This window comes from Crocuta crocuta, unplaced genomic scaffold (genome assembly GCF_008692635.1).
Source record: "Crocuta crocuta isolate KB4526 unplaced genomic scaffold, BGI_CrCroc_1.0 scaffold99, whole genome shotgun sequence".
NCBI lineage: Eukaryota > Metazoa > Chordata > Mammalia > Carnivora > Hyaenidae > Crocuta > Crocuta crocuta.
Genome location: NW_027551560.1, coordinates 2,179,762 through 2,200,561, shown reverse-complemented (window position 1 = coordinate 2,200,561; position 20,800 = coordinate 2,179,762). Strand labels below are relative to the sequence as shown.

At 40.5% G+C, this 20,800-nt stretch overlaps 1 protein-coding gene and 1 non-coding gene across 2 annotated transcripts in view; both read left to right on the top strand.

Moving 5' to 3' along the window:
* The window catches only part of SLC28A3 (solute carrier family 28 member 3), a 49,196-nt gene that overhangs the window by 12,972 nt on the left and 15,424 nt on the right, over nucleotides 1-20,800 (top strand). The window contains exons 2-8 of the mRNA XM_077749501.1: nucleotides 5,952-6,035; nucleotides 10,831-10,913; nucleotides 13,781-13,872; nucleotides 15,299-15,488; nucleotides 16,573-16,717; nucleotides 17,946-18,059; nucleotides 18,833-18,910. Coding sequence (XP_077605627.1) covers nucleotides 5,952-6,035; nucleotides 10,831-10,913; nucleotides 13,781-13,872; nucleotides 15,299-15,488; nucleotides 16,573-16,717; nucleotides 17,946-18,059; nucleotides 18,833-18,910 — 786 coding nt within the window. The remainder of the gene's footprint in view (nucleotides 1-5,951; nucleotides 6,036-10,830; nucleotides 10,914-13,780; nucleotides 13,873-15,298; nucleotides 15,489-16,572; nucleotides 16,718-17,945; nucleotides 18,060-18,832; nucleotides 18,911-20,800) is intronic.
* On the top strand, nucleotides 7,830-7,934 carry LOC144219562 (U6 spliceosomal RNA). The gene has a single exon (XR_013331453.1). It is a non-coding gene; the product is annotated as a U6 spliceosomal RNA (small nuclear RNA).

Here is a 20,800-nt window from a genome sequence, read left to right as displayed (position 1 = left end):
AGGTGGAAGATGAAAGCCTTCTACGTGGGCCTAAGGGGGAAGAGTGTGTTCCATCACACAGACCAAGAGGAAGGAGAACTGCTATTTTGAAATGAATGTGAAAGATGCAGAAGAACCCTCACTAAATTGAATTAATATATACAAATGGAAAAAAAAATTGTTATCTGTTGCAACATCTCCAAATACAATTTACATCCATGGCATTGAAATTAAGGTAGTTATTTACATTTGCCACATTTGTTGGGTTTTTTTTCTTGTTTTTTAAAGTGTTGATAAAGATGTATATACACTATCACAAATTAATTTTAATACTTTAATAACTAGATTTCAATAAAATTATTTCTGCTCTCTCTCTCTCTCTGTCCCTCCCCTGCTCATGCTCTCTTGCTCTCAGAAATAAATAAACATTAAAAATTTTTTTTAAAAAAGTGGGAGGGGGAGGCCTGGGTGGCTCAGTCAATTGGGCGTCTGACTTCGGTTCAGGTCATCATCTCATAGTTCATGAGTTCAAGCCTCACGTCAGGCTCTGTGCAGACAACTCAGAGCCTGGAGCCTATTTCAGATTCTATGTCTCCCTCTCTCTCTCTGTCCCTCCCCCGCTCGCACTCTCTCTCTCTCAGAAATAAACATTAAAAATTTTTAATAAAAAAATTATTTCTTTTTAATGACATTTCATTTTATGTATTTTAAAACATTCTGAAAGGAGTCCACTGGCTCCATCAACTGTCCTGCCTGGGAACACTTTTCAGCTGCATGTAGCTTCAATCAAAGTGACAGATTTCAACCAGAGGCACAGGGAGGTTAGAAATATACCTTTATTCTGCAAAATATCAGGCCCTGCTAAAATTCAGAGCCCTATATTTAAAGGAAACTGAGAAGGATAGATATTAGGGACACCTAGCAGTCATGGCTACAATGTATTTTCTATTGGGGTTATATAATTCAGTAGATGTTAATCAGATTCATATTATTGTCATCTTGGTCTTCCTTATTCTTACTTTTGCCCATTTGATCTTTCATAGACTGAAAGAGTTCTATCGACTTCTTTCTAAATGTGTTTCTAGATATTTCTCCCTCAGTTTCCTTTACATTAATCTAAACTATTTGTACAGACAGCCAGGCTTCTGAGAGTGTGAGATTATACTCTGACCATTGTTTCTTTTGGAGCAAGTAGACTGCATTTTTAAATCCTGTATTCAGTCTTGGTCCGTTACCATCATGACCACTCCCAGTTTTATCTTTCTGAGTCCCTGAGTCATTTCCAGTACAAGTCTTCCTCCGCCTAGAATGGGACTATGTCCCAGTAAATCCATCGTAAATTGAAAATATTGTATGTCAAGAATGCATTTAATACACCTCATCTACCAAACATCATAGCTTAGCCTACCTGAAATATACTCAGAACTCTTATGTTAGCTCACAGTTGGGCAAAACCATCTAATACAAAGCATATTTTATAATAAAGTGTACAGAATATCTCCTGTAATGTATTGAATACTGTGAAGTGAGAAATAATGGATGAATGTGCGCAGAATTGATGGTTGACACTAGTGATCTCATGGCTGACTGGGCAGTGCCCAGCATCACGTGCAAGGATCATACTGTATATTGCTAGCCCCAGAAGAGGTCAAAATCTAAAGTTCAATGTACAATTTGTACTGCAGTAAATTCATGTCTCTTATGCACCATCATAAAACTCAAAGACATCAGAGGATGTCTGTATATGGTTGTACGCACTTGTTACTCCCTATGACTCAATCAAATCCATTGATCTGCCAGATGGGTGTATTTGTTCTTAGCTCCTCTTATCATATTTTATGTTGTGTTTTATAAAAATCTTTTCACTGTATGGTTTGTATATTCTTTATTTCTGTTTGTTTTCTTCTGAAGATGTATTTTTTTGTTACCTGAATGGTTCCTTTTATGATGAGCTTAAGATATAAGTAATCACAAAATTAGTATATTTTTCTAATATCTGTTATTTTTTCCTTTTTTTCTACCACTTGATTTTAGTGGAATATATCTATTTTAGCATTTACCTTTCTAAAATACTGCTGCTTATAATCTCCTGCAGTTCCCAAAAATTAAAGGATAAGAAGATTGGCCTGCTCACCCTATCTTCTACTTTTCTTTCTTTTCTTCAGCTAAGGGTTCTGAGTATCTTTTCTACACTGTGAGGGGTTAAAATGTATATAATTTGTTCTGGAATCTTAATCCCTGGATTAAAGTTTTAATTCACTAAATAGATTCAAAACATACTATCACTCCTTTAGCCATCATTTCTCATGAATCTTTTGTTTTGCTGAAGTTTCTCCCCTAGAAATTTCTCCAAGAAGGCCGTGGAAGCCATTTCTAGGAGATCTTTCAAGCTTAAATTGATTTTTATGAATCTGATCATTATAAGCCTTCCCCTGATTTTTCTCGTTTGGGTACAGACCCCTGCTTTTCCCTACTTCCTGTACTCAGAGGTTCTGTTAGCCCCTGGCTCACAAAGATCACAAGGGGGGAATGTTACCAGTTTTCTGTGGTCTTGCCTCTTTGTGCCCAAATCAAAGCTCCCTTCAGAGCATTCCGAAGTGACAGACAATTGTGCCAGGGAAGTGTGACTACAAACCACAGGCTGAGCCAGCATTTCCCTCTCACTGTCCTGCTGCTCCTTAACCCAGTCCGTAAACCCACACAGGCTGGTGAGAAAAACAGGAACATCTCAGGGAAGAACGGTCTGGCTAGTGCCCATGGGCTACATTAAGGATTCTGTAAACATGAGATGAGGCACAAGGCTACCTGAGACAAAATGATCATGTGCTGTGCAATAAGTAAAGATCAAAGGCTCCTGGACTACGACCTTTGAAAATGCCATCATTCCAAGGCAAAGTTCATGCAATTTAGAGGAAACATTATAGAGCAAATGGCCTTAAAATGTTTGACATTTGTAGATATTTATTTATTTTTTTTTACAAATAGTTTACTGTCAAGTTGGTTTCCGTATGACACCCAGTGCTCATCCCCACAAGTGCCCTCCTCCATGCCCATCTCCCCCCTCCCCCCCACATCCATCAGTCCTCAGTTTGTTTCTCAGCATTCAAGAGTCTCTCATGGTTTGCCTCTCTCCCTTTCCCTCACCATTTCCCCCCTTCTTCTCCCCCATGGTCCTCAGTTAAGTTCATCCTAATCCTCCTCTATGTACAAACATGTGATATTTGTCCTTCTCTGCCTGACTTATTTGGCTCAGCATAACACCCTCAAGGTCCATCCATGTTGCTACACATGGCCAGATTTCATTTTTTCTCATTGCCATGTAGTATTCCATGGTATAGATAAACCACATCTTCTTGATCCATTCGTCCGTTGATGGACACTTAGGCTCTTTCCATGTTTTAGCTATTGTGGAGAGTGCTGCTATGAACATTTGTAGATATTTAAATGTAAAACATAAATAAAGGGGGAGCTATATTCCCAAACAATGCGAAGAGATCAGATGCATGAAACAGATGTTGACTTTTACATGTCAAATTTCAACCATAGAGAGCAAAGTGGACTATAAATGCTCCCAGAGAAGCAGGTAGGTAGCAAACTCAACCCACCTTGGACCTATAGTTGCTCAGGCAGCATGGAAAGTTCAGAATGGAACCCCAGGCTCAAGGATCTGCCCTTCAGAGCATCTCAAGTGAGAATGGAGTACACTCAGCAACTAATGCAAAAGAGAAAAATTGAGTGAGCTGTTTAGAAATACTCATACACAACACTACAACATGGTCACCCATTCAGTGGAGTGACAAACTTGCATTTAGAACACAACATTCATTGTAGTTCAGTGTAGTAAGATATCTAGTAATCTATACTAATGTATCTAGTAATCTGAATTGTTAAGTGGATGATCAGAAACAACAGGCTAAGAAGTAATTATGAGACACCCATTTAGGCCCTATGACTCCAATTCGACAAGAAGCAATAAAACAAAGCAAAGCGATGTCTTAAGGATTATTTTTCCAGTGCCAATCAGCACCTAAACACCCCCATCATTTCTGCTGGAAATCCCCAAATGGGAGACATTGTTCCTCCTGAAAATGTTAAAAAGCCAAGGTGTACACTCTACTAGGGGTAAAACAATCCCATTACATGTTACAGAATACATCCACAGGTGCCCTTCTCACCACTTACACCTATTCTGCCCCACCCCCAACAACACACACACACACCCCGATTCCTCTTTCATTAACTTTAAAAAGGCAGGCCCCTTCCTTGGGTTCCAAAAGTTTCAGATTCTGCCACCAGGTGGCAGGAATAATCAAGAATTAGCAGGAATTACCAAGAAGGTCCCAGAAAATGTCAGGATTCTGGAAAGGATCATGAGAACACCAAATTGAAACTGTGGTATAGATGGGTAGATGAGGCTGAAAAGCATCACTCATAGCATTAGGAACCCCAGGACCAGCACCCTCTGTTACCTGTGCCCTGTATTTCCACCAACTCATACTGGGTTTCACAGTAAAACCTTGGATTGTGAGTAACTTGTTTTGTGGGTGTTTCACAAGAGGAGCAAACATTTCTAATAAATTTTACCTTGATAAACGAGTGATATCTCGCGATACAAGTAGTACATGATGCCAACTGTCACATGATCACAACTGAGCCAATGGTTCTTGAAACTTGCTTTGATATACGAGTGTTTTGGATTACAAGCATGTTTCCAGAATGAATTATGCTCACAAACGAAGGTTTTACCATAGTTATAACTTTTCAGCTTTATTTATTTATCTTTATTTAAAAATTTTCAGCATCCATGAAAGTGAGAATAGTAAAAGAAGTCCCTGAGTGCTTGCCAGCCAGCTTCAGGAATCAGCACATTTTGTTGTCTTTACATAGCATATATAGCACCCCCTACTTTATTTTTTACCAAATACTCAAAGGTACTACATTGCCATACCAGTTAATGCAACATCAAAATTTCTGTGGTTCATTCATTCAACAACTAATTATTAGCAACAACAACTAATGATGTGTGGGAGGCACTGTGCTAAAGTAAGATACGCAGCTGTGACCCAAAAGGGCAACACGCATAAGTCACGTGTGCGCTGCAAGTTAGATTTTATCCACATTTTATACACCCTTGTATTTTAATAGATGGTAAATGCAACACGAGTTGGAATTGTAATTTTTATAGATCCTTGGGGCTAGACAGATCTAAATTTAATATCAAAGTCATACACTTGTTCTTCTGTCAAAGACAAGGTCACAACTGAAAGGGCAGGCAAGGGACATTTCCTGAAAAGCTACCTGACACGATTTATCTATCTTGTTGCCTTACTTGGAATGAATCACCTTATGAAGGCAAGGTGGGATGAGATGGGAGAAAGATTGGACCTCAAAACAGGTAAAAGAGCAATGAGCCAGGTGGTATCTGGCACATCTCAAAACAGCAGCTCAAGAGTAAGGACACTCCTCCAAGACCACAGCCTACTCCCATCCATAAAGTAAAATCAAAACATCTTGACATTTTTCTGATTCTCATTACTACTAGAGATTGCTTTAAGCTAAACAAAACACATTGTAGCATCTCAAAAATCCAACATCTAAGATGAAAACTATCTGGCCTACATTTTGCTTTATTTTATAAGCTGGAAGCCTGTGGTATGTGATGCACCCTAGCCTCTTCTCTTCTTAGTATAAAGTCATATGACTTATATGAAGCCACCTGGTTCTCCTTTCCCTGTTCTTCAAGTTGGACCAAACCATTCCTTCCATCAGAACAGAATAGAACAGAGATCATCTGTTCTGTTTCTTTATGAGTCCGAGATTCACTGGTCCTTTCTTTTTTCACCTGACTCATCTAAACACCTGCTCTTTGCTGTCCCATCCCTCAAAAGTCCTCTAGGTATCATTTTATAATAAGAACATTTGAGTTTCTTGGTTCTGAAACTGTATTTTTGCAATCTGTACTTTTTCCTTAGAATGAAGACGACTTTGATGGAAACCAGAACATATCAGGAAACAGCAACTCACTAAGGTGTAGAGTTGCGCAAAACACCCAGCAGGTAGGGCGACAATGGTTGAGTGAATCTATTACCATAGTAACCGCTGTGCAACAGGGCCTGACAGCTGTGGGGACAGAAAGCGTGCACTCAGCTGGCACTCGGAGGAATGAATTAAATGGTAATTAGAATGTGTAAGGCAGAGTCGTGAAGAAAACACACATGCTCAAACAAAGAGATTTTGTTTGTACACCTGTCCCCAGAGTTTTTGATGGCGAGAGTACATAGGTTTCTCGGACACATCACTATTACAGATGCCAAGCTCCTTCCCAAGGCAAAAAGCACTGGCTTAAACCAAAGCATCTCGATTTTAAAGTAAGCGAGTAAGGTTCTGAGATATGGTTCTAAAACTATCCATCATGCTGCTCGGGTTCATCCATGACACCTAAACTTAGAGCAGGCTGAGCGACTCTGTTGCAAAGCCACTTTTATTTCTTTTATATATTGAGTTCTGGGTAGGATCTCATTTAAGAAAGTCTTCTGTTGCTAAAAATCAAGCAGATTATTCATTGTAGGTCATCCTTTTTTGGTAATTCTGGGTGTCTAATGTCAAGCCATTTATTGGAGGGAGTTATTCTTGTAATAAAAAGAATAACTTGTTTAAAGTAGAAAATGTGGGAAATTATTGCAGCAAAATTTGGAAGATAAAAAAGAATGACCGTGATAATTCCAGGAAAAAAAATCAGTGCCTAACATCTTAAAATGTGGCCTTTTAGTGCGAATATACACCCCCATGCACATGTCACCTATATTGGGATCATGCTATCCATATTATTACTGTCTATTTTACATAACATACTGTAAAAAAAAAGTGTCCATTTCCCTCATTATTCAACAAAATGAGAGAAAACCATACTTCTGTCCATATAACACCAGCACAGGGAAGTTTACAGCGACTTTATTCATAATTGCCAGAACCTGGAGGCAGTCAAGATGTTCTTCAGCAGGTGAATAGATGAATGAACTGTGGTTCATCCAGACAATGGAATATGCTTCAGCACTAAAAAGATATGATGAACCCTCAAGCCATGAAAAGACATGGAGGAACATTAAATATGCATTGCTCATTAAAAGAAGCAGTCTGAAACAACTATGTACTGTACAATCCCAAATATAAAGGAAAAGGGAAGACTGTGGAGACAGTAAAAATACCAATGCTTGCCAAGAGAGGGTGAGATACATGGGCAAAGTACAGAGGATTTGGGGGAGCAGTAAAATGACTCTGTGATACTCTTATGGTGGATACATGTCATTATGTATTTGTCCAAACCCATATGATGTACAACACCAAGAAGGATTCCTAATGTAAACTATAGATCTTGGATGACAATGTGTCACTGTAGGTTCATCAATTGCAACACATGGACCACTCTGCTAGGAGGCAATGATCATGGGGGAGGCTATGCATGAGTTGGGGCACACGTATATGGGGAATTTCTCCTTTCCACTCAATTTTGCTGTGAACCTGAAACTGCTCTTTAAAATACGAATTTTTTTGCTGTTTCACAAAACAAACAAACAAAAAAGATATTTTAGTGTTATAAAAAAAAAACATAAAGACTGAGGAGGATCCACCACATTGGGCAACAATGGTCCTTGGGGGTTCTTGGCAGACACCATCTCAATAAAAGCCTGATCACAATGGACTGAATGAGTAGGGTGTGAGAGTCACTAAAAGTAAAGACAACTCTTTCCAGTGGTTTGCAGTGAAGGGAAGAAGGGAGGGTAGATGTCCTACAACTATGGGGTCAAGAAGATTGTGTTGTTGTTTTGGGTTTGTTTTAAAGATGAGGATGGGTGCTCACTTTGGCAGCACATACAATAAAATTGGAATGATAGGAAGAAGACTGGCAGGCCCCTGCACAAGGATGACATGAAATTTGTGAAGCGTTCCATATTTTTAACACTAAAAAACCCACAAATAAACCAATTAAAAATTGGGCAGAAGACATGAACAGACATTTCTCTAAAGATACAGATGGCCAACAAATACATGAAAAGACATTCAACATCACTCACCATCAGAGAAATGCCAATAAAACCACAATGAGACATTACTTCACATCTGTCAGAATGGTTAAATTTAAAATCACAGAAAACAGCAAGTGTTGGCAAGGATGTGGAGAAAAAGGAACCCTCATGCACTGTTGGTGGGAATGCAAACTGGACCAGCCACTGTGGAAATTAGTATGGAGATTCCTCAAAAACTTAAAAATAGGATTATCATATGATACAGTAATTCCACCACTGGGTATTTATCCAAAGAATACAAAAGCACTAAATCAAAGGGGTACACACACCTCTATGTTTACTGCAGCATTATTTACAAAGCCAAACTATAGAAGCAGCCCAAGTGTCCACCAATGGATGAATGGAGAAAGAAGAGGTGAGATAGATAGATACACAGAAACATAAATAGATAATGGAATATTACTCAGCGATAAAAAGAATGAAATCTTGCCATTTGCAGCAACATGAATGGATCTAGACAGTACAATGCCAACTGAAATAAGTCAGCCAGAGAAAGACAAATACCATACGATTTCACTCATATGTGGAATTTAGGATGCAAATAAATGAACAAAGAAGAAAAGAGACAAACCAAAAAACATGCTCAAAAAACTATAGCAAATTGGTGGTTGCCAGAGGGGAGGTGGGTGGGGGGATGGGTGAAATAAGTGAAGGAGATTAAGAGTACATTTTTCATGATGAACATTGAGTAATGTATAGAATTGTTGAATTACTATATTATACACCCGAAATTAATATAACACTGTATGTTAATTATACTGGCATTAGAATTTTTGAAAAAGAAAAAAATCTTTACCAATCTGATAGGTAAACACTAATTAATTAATCAAACAAACAAATAAAGATGGGAATGGGGTTGAGGATAAAAGAGAATAGTTAATGCCAGACATTCCATAGATAGTAGGTAACTTGAGACATTTCACTGTAAGAAAATAATTGTGATTATTTAAGTCAAATATTTTTCAAACACTAACTACTAGCTAAGCTAGGTGTTAGGTGGGAACGAAATGAATAAGGCTTACCCCTACCCCCGTCCTAACCAGCTGCAAGTTGGACCCCACTGGTCTCTCTTTCTGTTATTCTTCACCAGAAAATGTAGTCTAAATGAAAAGTATAATGGAGTTCAGCATCAAAGGACTCTATGATCTTTGAGAATCCTTTCAGCTCAGAGATATGCTTATGACTTATTTCAATGAGTTCTCTTACAGTCCAGAGAACCAATGGGCACCTGGACTGTGACAGAAAACAAAAGCTGAGGTGTGGCTTTGTTTCTCTTAGATCACGTGCAAAACCGCTCCATACCTGTAAACTTCTTTGCAACTTTCCTTTACCATTGCTTATGATAGCTGGACTTTTTTGAGATATTATTGCAAAGTGGAAGGAGGCAGGAAATACTCTATGCTATCTGAGAATACGGCGGGACACGGATATTTAAAGCTTCAAACTGGCAGTAGTGGGTGGTGCGCCTGGGTGGCTCAGTTGGTTAAGTGTCTGACTTCAGTTAAGGTCATGATCTCACAGCTCCTGAGTTCAAGCCCCACATCGGGCTCTGTGCTGACAGCTTGGAGCCTGGAGCCAGCTTCAGATTCTGTGTCTCCCTCTCTTTCTGTCCCTCTCCCACATGTACTCTGTCTCTCTCTTTAAAAAATAAGTAAATTTTAAAAAAATTTTAAGTTCAAACGGTACCTAGAAAGATAGCCCGGGTATATACTTCATTAATTAGAGCAAGGGTTAGCTAAGAAAGAGAAATACTTCCCTTTAGCCCAACCAATAGGAGGACCCAAGGGAAACTTGGGTTTCCCAAGGGAAAGTTTGTCAGCTCTTGATGATGCTAAGCTAATGGTCACAGCTGCAGGCCAAACCTTGGGCTCTCAGGAAAATAAAGCCAGCCTTAGTCTCAGTCCTTAGGAAACCAGGGCTGACAGAGTTTAAAAGGAGATTTATTCAGCCTCTGATATAAACTTCATTTAGTGCTTGCCTGAAAACAGTGCAGGGATTGAATGATTACAATAGAGAAAGGAGCAAAAAGCATAGATATGAGCCTATTCCCTTAAGAAAATGAAGAAATACCAATAGCTCCTTTGCAAGAAAAAGAAGAGAGAAGTGTGATCCTGCAGGTTTTGTGATAAAGGAGAAAACATCTGTACAAGTAGATAATAGGAGCTATCTTCTTGCATAATAATTCTAAAAGACCTTTTGAAAGTCCTTTGCCATTGAGAAAGAATGAAATCCTGCCATTGGCAGCAATGTGGATAGACCTGGAAGGTATTATGCTAAGTGAATTAAGTCAGTCAGAGAAAGACAGATATCATGTTTTCACTCATATGTGGATCTTGAAAAATTTAACAGACCATGGAGGAAGGGAAGAGGGAAAAAAATAGTTACAAACAGAGAGGGAGGAGGCCAAACCTTAAGAGACTCTTAAATAGAGAGAACAAACTGAGAGTTCATGTGGGAGGGGCAGGGAAGAGGGGAAAATGGGTGATGAGATGGAGGAGGGCACTTGTTGGGACGAGCACTGGGTGTTGTATGTAGGCGATGAACCACAGGAATCTACCCCTAAAACCAAGAGCACATCGTACACTCTGTATGTTAGCCAATTTGACAATAAATTATATTAAAATAAATAAATATTAAAAATTTTTAAAAAATAAAATGCAGTCCTTAAAAAAAAGTCCTTTCCCAAAATTCTAAATGAAAAGAGATCAGGATTCATTATGCCCAGAATTCTCATTATTCCATCTCTGCTGCAATGTTTGATTTCCAGGATGAAGAGCAGGTCACCATTGAGCAGGATTCTTTAAGAAACAAAGAAGATGTGGAGGATGATCCAGAGACACATCAAAAAGGGTACAGGTTTAAAATGGAGAAATAGCCACACGGACCTCTTTTTTGGTTTTGCCACTTTGTTTTAGCCTTGTCTAATTTTAAACATTTATTATTATTTATTAGATATTGCCACCACTACCACCAATTCTCTTTCCCCACTACCTGCCCAGCACCATTTACAGCAAAATTAATGGATCTCTATGATAATCACCATGGTAAATTCAAACTGCTAATGTCCTGGGAACCCAATATCCAGGACAGTCTTCTAATTAAAGGCATAAATTACCAGCTAATTTCTCCAGTCCATGCAAAAGTAGTTCATTCATCTTCTCAGCGTCAGTCAATAAGCAATCGATTTCTCAAAACCCAATCCACATTAAGTCCCAACAAACTTGCTCTTACTATAGTATCCTGAAGGTGTTCCAAGTCCTTATTGTCCCATGAGGTAAAAGAGGTAAATTATTTTCTTTATTTTTTGAACCAGGAAAATGAAGCTCAGAGAAGTGACTTATTCAAGGTTAGCTAGAGAAGAACAAACTAACTCGATTTCAGCTTCAGATTCCTAGTCCAAGACTGTCTGGTACTCTGTCATAACACTCAAGTATTCCTCAAGTTTCTAAATTCTTATTTAAATTTTGTTTAAATTTCTATGTCTCTGAGCAACTTTATGTTTATGCATCAGAAGATAACTCTGGAGTTGGTCAGAATTAAGATTAAAAGCTCTTGTCACATTTACACCATCAAAAGTATTTACTACCTCAGAAACCTGAGCTTTGTTCCATCTTTCACTTTACAGATCTCTGACTCCAGGGGCTGAGTTGTTCTCTTGGGCAGTCAGGTTTCACTACTGCTAATGGGATGGACACAATCACCAAGAGGCTGGGAGTTGACTAGCCAAGAAAACCAAATGGCTAAAGCCTCTATTTCTAGCTACTTTATTTTATGCAGTGTGGGCTGTCATGGACCACACATATTCCCTGCAATTAAAGAATCTGATCAATCCAACCCTAAGTATATGAATGTGTCCAATTAAATGTCACCCTCCACCGCTGCCACTTTGAAACACTATCAGAAACTGAGGATGATGCTTCATCAACCTTTCCTAAATTTGACCATAAATACTTCGTCTTTAGTGAACTTTGATTCCTTCAATATCTTCTGGATCAGCGTTTCCAATTCTCAGTATATGTATTCACACACATTCACAACACCAAGGTTTTCATGGAATAAGATATCATTACTGTGAGTGATATGCTCTGATGAGTCCTATTCTTTCTTCTTAAAGATGGGTGTCAGGGTGCCTGGGTGGCTCAGTCAGTTAAGCATCTGACTCTTGATCTCGGTTCAAGTCATGATCTCATGGTTCGTGGGTTCAAGCCCTGCATGGGGATCTGCACTGTCAGTGTGGAGAATCCCTGCGTGGGATTCTCTCTCTCTACCCCTCTCTCCTCCTCTCTCTGCCCCTCCTCCCCCCATCTCTCTCTCAAAATAAATAAACTTAAAAAAATAATAAAAGCTGTATATCTATTTAAAAAATAAAATAAAATAATGATGAGTGTCACACACTGTGCTCTTCACAACCCACTAATGGGCCCCAACCCACAGCTGTAGAATACTATTCCAGATAAGCAACACACAGTCCCACTTCATTTTTCTAGTAATGCAACAAATGCCCATCAAGCACACTAATGTCCAAGGTCCTAGTGCCATTGGGCTCACATCTATTCTCCAGGAAGTTAGCCAGTCAAGGCTATATCACAAAACACAATCAAAGAAGACAGTAGGGTAGAGCACAGAAGAATGGCTCTGTTCAAGGAGATGCAAGAAGGTGTTGTAGGAGCAAGGGGCTTGGGCTGTGTCTTGAAACTTGCACAAGAGCTCAGACTCAGACATGGAGGCATAGCTGCTGCAAAATGGAGAAGTGGAGACATTAACAAGTGAAGGGGAGGTCCCAGACCGGGGCTGAGTCCTTTAGAATCATGGAGATGAGGAATCTCCTATATGGGGCTAGAAGTGACCTAGAAGTGGCAATGTTTAATGTGTGAATAAATTCCTTCCTCCAGTGGGAGAAGAAGAGGTCTCTGTTAGAAGGGGAAGTGAGAAAAGAGGGAAATGTAGGGACGTCAGGTTTCAGGGCAGGCATGCAGGGAACCAGGAGAACCTGGGAAAATCAGAGGACAGTTGTGGTGGTTATGGCCCTGGGAACCCTCCAAACTCACTCATTAATGGACACCATCCTCTCCAACAGAAGTGATCAGAGGCACATATTACTCACTCACTACCCACCACCCCCTAAAGCTCTGGACAGAAACAAAGACATACCAACAATGCTAGAACTTTCTGAGACAGCTATATTACAACTTGCTGGTTAAATAGCTCTGAAATCCACAAAATCCTTCTTTATATTTCAAGCACCCAGTGAAGTCTGTCAGTCTCCCACTAAAAAGCATGATGAGCCAGGACAGGGAACCACCAACTTACTTAAACTTTGTAAGGCCAGAAGGGATGAGAGTTTCTAAAATCAACATTTCATATCTGTGGCTTAAAAGCTTAAATATCAGAGTCCCGTGAGAAACAGTCTCGTCCTATGATTTATTTCCAGCTTTTAGTTATTCATCTCCCCTGCTCTGTTTCCAGAAGCATGTTTTCTGCATCTCTGTAAGCCCTCAGGGCTTGGCACATGCACTCAGCAAATGCTGATCCAAGCCATGGCTGATTATAGTCTAAAATGAGATGCATATCCCATTTCTGTTTTGTAGGACATACACTTCATCAATCTGTTTGTTTACTTGCTTGATTTACAAAGCCTCATCTAGCTCATTATGTCAATTTATTTCATGTTGTTGATGTTTACTTCTGTCTGCCTTTTTGCTCTTCTGTTTTTGCAGGTATCTGGAAAAGAAGTATGATACAGTTTGTGATTTTTATAGGAAACACAAAACCACCTTTCAGTATATCATCTGGGGCATCTTAATAGTAGGTAAATAACAAAAGGGGGATGGATGCCAGTGTCTTTGTTTGAGAATCCCCCAAATAGTAGCGTTCTGTAGAAAGAAAAGAAATCTTTCTGTTCTCTCTGGACCTTGGTAAATCTAGAGAAGCAAGGAAGTTAATCCAGAAGCCCCTGAGTGTGTGTGGGGGCGGGGGGGGTCTCAACTGCAGTTGCCTATGCAGATTGTTTCCCTATTTGGTTTATGCAGCTACCAACTAATTAGGTTCCCTACTTTTACCGCCTTGGTTGTTGTGATATGGATTTAAGGGCTAGTTAATGCAAATTTGGGTAACTAGAACATATGGTGATAATCACATGATGGGAACCTAATTGCAGGGGACAATATAAACAATTAATACTTCATGTAAATACAATGTAGGCAGGAACCTAGGGTCATGCAGGCCACTCCTCTTGCCTGAAAGCAGGATCATACTATCCTCACAGATAAGCAGGTCCCTGTGTTTACTCCCTCCAAAGCAAAGAGTTCTGTAGCCCATTCTGAAGAATACCCCTGTCTATAAAATGTGAACCTTTGCACCTGAATCCATCGACATTAATCCAAGACTCCTGTACCACCAAGGTCAGTGGCTTCATTGGTGCTCAGATATCTGAAACAGGGAAAATCAGAGTTGAAAGCTTCTTCTGTACTGGGCCAGGTAATATTTTAAGCTTTTCAGGCCACGCAGTGAAAGCCACACAACTCTGTCCTTCTAGAACCAAAGTAGACAGGCGTGACAGTGTTTCCATGCAAGCATATTTGTAGAATACAGACACAAGTATACAAATATAACTGTACTTGCAACCTACAAAAACAAGTGGCAGGCCAGATTTAACCTGCAGACCATGTTGGCTGACCTCTCTAGGACACCCTATTCTTATCCTAGGCTCTCCTCTTCAAAAGCAGCCACCTTGGTAATTATCCCTCACCCCTTTCTTTAGAGATTCTTTGGAACTCAGAGATGGTTGGAAGGCCTATTTTCCTACTGAAACATAGGCCAAATCTGAGCTGCAAACCAGGAGAATCAATACCCTTTTGTCAGTTGTCACTTCAACACCTAGCTTTTCTCTGATAGAAGATCTCCTGTTGAGTCTGAATACCACCCCCCCCAAAAAGCAGTTAGTACTGAGAGACCCAACAATCAAGCATCAAGATTCAAGAACTTGAGGTTCTATGAGAAAACAGACCTAGCACTTTGTCCTTCCTGCATTCATAGTGAGACTGTTAAGGAATTACTTTGAAAAAGAAAATCCTAAGAGTACAGATAATTACAGGAGTCAATAGCCACATCAAGAGCAACCCTGCATTCAATGGTTTCTTGATTGAACCTTCCCTTGGCTGAGCCACATGAGTGCTGGAGCCTTGTCTACACCTGGTGTTGGTGATGTCCCTTGTTTGTGCTCCCTTTCTCAACAGCTTACCTGGTGATGGTGATTGCAGCTTGTGTGCTGAACTTTCAAAGAGCCCTTCCCCTTTTCGTGATCACTGTGGCTGCCATCTTCTTTGTGGTCTGGGATTACTTTATGGCCAAATACGAGCATCGGATCGATGAGTGCCTATCTCCTGGCAGAAGGTTCCTAAACAGCCAGTGGTTCTGGATGAAGTGGTAATGGCACTCAGTTCTCTTGTTGCATTTGACAGAAATTTTCATCTTTTCCAACACTGTTTCCAAAAATGTGTTCTGAAACTGCTCCCTCATTTATAGGCTATTGAAACTAGAAATAACCTGGGGAATAAGCTGTTATAATACCTTCATTTTACAAACAGGAAATCAGAGCCTAGATAGGGCAATGACTCATTCAAGGTCTGTTCAAATAACCCTGAAGACTGCTTTAACTTCAAGTGCCACTAAATGATAAGATACTGTCCAAAAGATAGGACAGTTCTGACTTGGGGAGGTGGCTTTCTGCTCTGGGCCTGGAGCTGGTCTCTTTGAAAGGAAGACCCCGTGAATTATTAAAGCTGACTCTTTCCCATGAGACCTCATATCCATATCTGATGAGTGACCACTCAGGGCTTTTCTCTCAGCTTCTTTCTATGGGAACTCCTCTTCCTCCAGGTGGCCCTAATGGATTAGACACAAGACAGGTTCTCCCCAGAATGGCTCTCAAGGGATGTACTGGGAAAGTTCACATACCTTGGCCTAATAACACAGGACTGTGCAAAATAAACACAGCATGCTTTCTGGCTCTGCCATCCAAGCTGTGAATCAAACTTGTCATGCCCACTAGATCCATCAAGGAGTCAGAACCCTTCCTGAAGTCCAACTTACTATGTGAGGCTCAGATGAAGTCCTCCAACTTCAGAGAACACATTTCAAGTTCTCCCCTAAAGGGCAGAAGGTTACATCTCTCCCATCTCCCAAAACAGAAATGAGAACTCGCAGCAGATCTCCCAATGAAATCACTAGAGACTTCCCTCTCTAAACATTCTTTCTCATCTCTGACCCCTTTGTATGTCCTGAATCAGTGAGAGCCCAAGAGTTTTGGAATGTGCTTAATGCAGTGCTTAATTTTGGGCTATTTGCCATGATAGCCACAAGCAAAGAGGGTCTGTGCCATGTCCAGCAGCATAACTTCCTCGTGCCAGGGTGTTAGTCTTAATAAATTTTTTGTTAGTTTAAGCCTGATTTTGAGACTTTCAAGCTAGCATAACAAATGATGCTGATGCCCCCTTTCCGATTTTCTTAGGGTGATTTGGAGCTTACTGATCCTGGGAGTTATATTCTGGCTGATTTTTGACACTGCCAAACTGGGCCAACAACAGCTGGTGTCCTTCGGTGGGCTCATAATGTACATTATCCTGGTATTTCTATTTTCCAAGCACCCAACCAAAGTAAGTATGAAATCGATCTTTTCCAGCGTTTCCCCTCTCTCCCCACCATGTCTAAATTGCTCAAAACAATGAGTGTGAGAGAAGTTCACTGTTACCCAATATTAGTCTTACCTTGTTATGCTCTTTTAAGTGGTAAGGGCACCTTCCTTCCCAAACTTACTTAGTACTAGTATTCTCTCATTTTTCACTCTCGGTAATTTTCCAGTTCTACCACCAGTGAGGTGTTCTCTCCTGTCAAGTCTAATTTCTACTCATGTACCCCACCTCCCTCCATCAAACACACTAAGAAAATTAATCTATTTTGATCCTAATTTCCCTGGACCAGTAAATAATCTAATATTCTACCATTGGATTCTGTTGTTTATCGAATTTCCATTTGCAATTTAGGTTCTTTTACTGCAAAAATCTGTCCTTAAACAGATCAGATTTGTTCCCATTGAATCCAATACCTATCCTCATTCTGTCAGCCTGTAACCCATTAAATGGGCAAGAACTTGGAGACATCCAGCCTTTCACACAGGACTCAGAATGACAAACTCTGGAACATTTCCCTGGCTGAAAGGTTGGCCAAAGAAGAAAGTCACCTAATAGGATCCAAAGTCCTTGCCCTGCTAGGGTCAGCATTGCTGCTGATTGCTATGCCTCCAATCCTTTAGTTCTCTCCAGCCCACTCGTCTCTGCACCAAAAATGAAAGCAGATGATTGTCCATTACTGCTGTACTCCCTGGGTCTGCATTAGAGTTAATTGGTTCCTTTTACAGTGAAATGAGAGCCCCTCAATAGGGTGGAATTTCATTTAATCCGCTTACAAATTGTCAGATGAACAAACCTTGGGCACACAGAGAAGTCATGTTCTGCATTTCCATTTTCCAGACAGGGGAAATAATTATATGTCTCTCACTTTTATAACACAGCTAACTAAGAGGGCCAGATCCTTCCTTCCTCCTTTGATGGTCCTTCTAAGACCACTCTTTGTGTCTAAGTAATTTTACTATGATAGAATGATAATTGCATACCTTCTAGGGACTGAAACTCAGGATTGGGAAGAGGGAATGCAGCTCCAAGATCTGGGGCTGTGATTCTCTGCTCACAAGTGCTTTGGCCTCTCAAAGATGGATCACAGGCCATGTGTGAGAAGCTTCCGAGGAAATAGTAATTCTCTGGGTGTTTATGCTGAGCTTAGCCATTCATTTTCTAGTGACATCTATCTCTTCATCTTTCTGCATAGGTTTACTGGAGGCCTGTCTTTTGGGGAGTTGGGTTACAGTTTCTTCTTGGGCTCTTAATCCTAAGGACTGACCCTGGATTTATAGCTTTCGATTGGTTGGGCAAACAAGTTCAGGTAAGTTGGGTTCAAAGGAACACCTTGCTTATAAATTATTTTTTTAACTTTCGGATATAATCCTCAAGACATGTCAGAAATAGGTTTATTTGTCTGCATTAGTTGACATATTTCTGTGTAGAATGTGTTAATCTGTCTAGTTTATTAATATTACAGTTGTCCCTTGCCCAATCATCCACTACATCGCTCCCCTATCCCAATTGCCCCTTCATCGTGGCCCAGGGGTATCACACCTCTAAGATGGTTCCACAAATAGAGAAACAGGCTTTCTTTGCATGGAGTGATGGTTAGTGCCACCTATGACTTGCTGGAACAAATTGCCACACCTGGGTCCTTCTTGAGTATCCCAGAGTCAGAATGAATGTCGCAAATGACAGGAAATCTGTATGCAGGTGTAGTTCAAAAATACACTTCCTGGGGCACCTGGGTGGCTCAGTCACTTAAGCATCCAACTCTAGGTTTTGGCTCAGGTCATGATCTCACAGTTTGTGAGTTGGAGCCCCGCTTTGGGCTCTACATCACAACACAGAGCTTGCTTGGGATTCTGTCCCCCATCTCTAGAGGTCTGGCTCTCTATCTCCCTCTCTCAAAATCAAATATATTGACATTAAAAAAATACACTTCCATGCTATCAGCTGCAAAAATTTACTTTCCGCCTCTATCCAGCAAGTTTGCTGGGCTCCCCTTCTGCAGAGCCTGTGAGGTCCTGGGGACTGTAACCACCAATTCCGTGGTTGTAATAATTGTGTGCTCTTTTCCTTCCTTTAATTCAGACCTTCTTGGAGTATACTAATGCTGGGGCTGAATTTGTCTTTGGTGAGACTTATGCAGACCACTTCTTTGCATTTAAGGTAAAGCCAAACCCCTTTTTAAAGTATTACTTCTTTGTCAGTACCTTCTCGATCTTTGTAGATGTTCCAATAGAAACTGACCCTAAACCAGATATACACACACTGGACATTTCCTACATGGATAACCTATCACCACCTTTTTCCATTTATCTGATTTTATCTGAAGTCAGTGGATTGCAAACGTTTTACTTTGTTACATAGCACTGAGGGAAACATCTTTAGGAATCAGAAATACACAAATAGTTTTGAGGAGGCTCATAGCATTGCCTGAGATACTTTTGAAAAATCAGATGGGGTAACAGTATCTGAAGCATCAGGGAAAAGAACATTCAATAACTGTCAATGAACAGACATATGGCCACTGATGACTTCTAGGTCAGGGATCAGATATAGCCTTGTGCTCTGGAACCCCTCAGGCTCCCAGAAAGAGACAGCTACTCCCTCACATCAACCTCTGTTCTTCCAGAGCCATCTCCATGTTAAACCTGTTGTGTCTTTCCTTCAGCACAGAGGGCCTGGAGGCTGGGCCTTCACCCAACCAAAGGAGGGACATTATTGTCCAAGGGAAAGGCAACCTGACTTCCCAGTCCTCCCACAAGCCTCAGGAAGCTTGCTGTCCTCTGCGAAGCCCCTATACATACTTGTCAATGAGTCAGAAAGATGAATTTGGCTTTGCCTTCAGCATTCTTTGTTGTGGTGTTATTGTTCCTACACATCTAAATTGTTTTCTCACTTTGGAACCCTAAATTTACCTCCAAACTCCCCAGCTTCAGTTAGGCCAACTTTTATACTGAGGGTTTTTTTTTCTATTCAATTGCTAATTTGATGCTTTGGTGTTCCAATGACCAAGCCATCTCCCAAAGGCCAAGTGTTTGCAAACTGAGACAGAAATATGCTCATATCATGAACTGAACCCAGAATTGGAAAAAGAAATTCATAAGGAAGGTACAACTTGATGCCCAGACCACACCAGTGTCTTTGAACCCACCCACACAACCACCACTGTCCTCTCCCCCAGGGTGGTGGCCTCTGTCCTTCCTGCCAAAGCAGAATCCCTGTGGGAACCCTCAAGAGATAAGCTCCTTAAATTCCCCGAAGCTTTCAGGATGGCTCTGCTCGCCCATTAAAGCCAATAAAAGCACATAAGTGACTGAGTTCTGCATAATGGCACAAAATGTCTTTTAATATATATTATTAATAGATGTTTCTAAATTGGATCCTGTACAAATTGTCCTCGGTCATTCTGTGCCTCTGGTAGCAGCATGTCCCTGGCCATTTAGCAGGGGAACAGAGGGGATGGGGTGCAGANGATGGGGTGCAGAGGGGGGTGGCAGTGGGGGGGGGGTACCCAGCCCACAGCTCTGTGTGATCTCTACACGGTGGAAACTGCTCACTGTAGAAACAGGCTGCAGGGAAGGCACCCAAAAAGCATTAGGGAAATAGGTTCAGAAAAAGACACTTTTATTTCCAAAGTTTATTTTTTAGTGATTCAAAAACTCCACAAGTACAATAATTATTCTCTTCAGAGCTAAGTGAATGAGTTACTTACCCTATGGGATGCAGTTTGGGTAAGCACCCACCAGGCTGTATCTGGTCTGTGCAACTTCTACAAATAAAGATCTGAGGCTGCTCACACTCCATTTCGACCAGGATACTCTGCTAATGAAGCTGTTTAATATCAGACCTTCAAGAATATCTGCCAGTGGACCTTAGTTTGTGGCTCTAGTTATTACAAAATCCCCCCAACCCCCATCAGAACTTCATTCCTTCACTGAGAAACTAAAGTAGCAGAAGCTCATCATTGCAGAGAATCAAAATAAATGTCACGCTTCCTATGAAATATCCTCAAGCTGATCCAGAGTAAATTCAAATAAAATATTGTAGATGGGG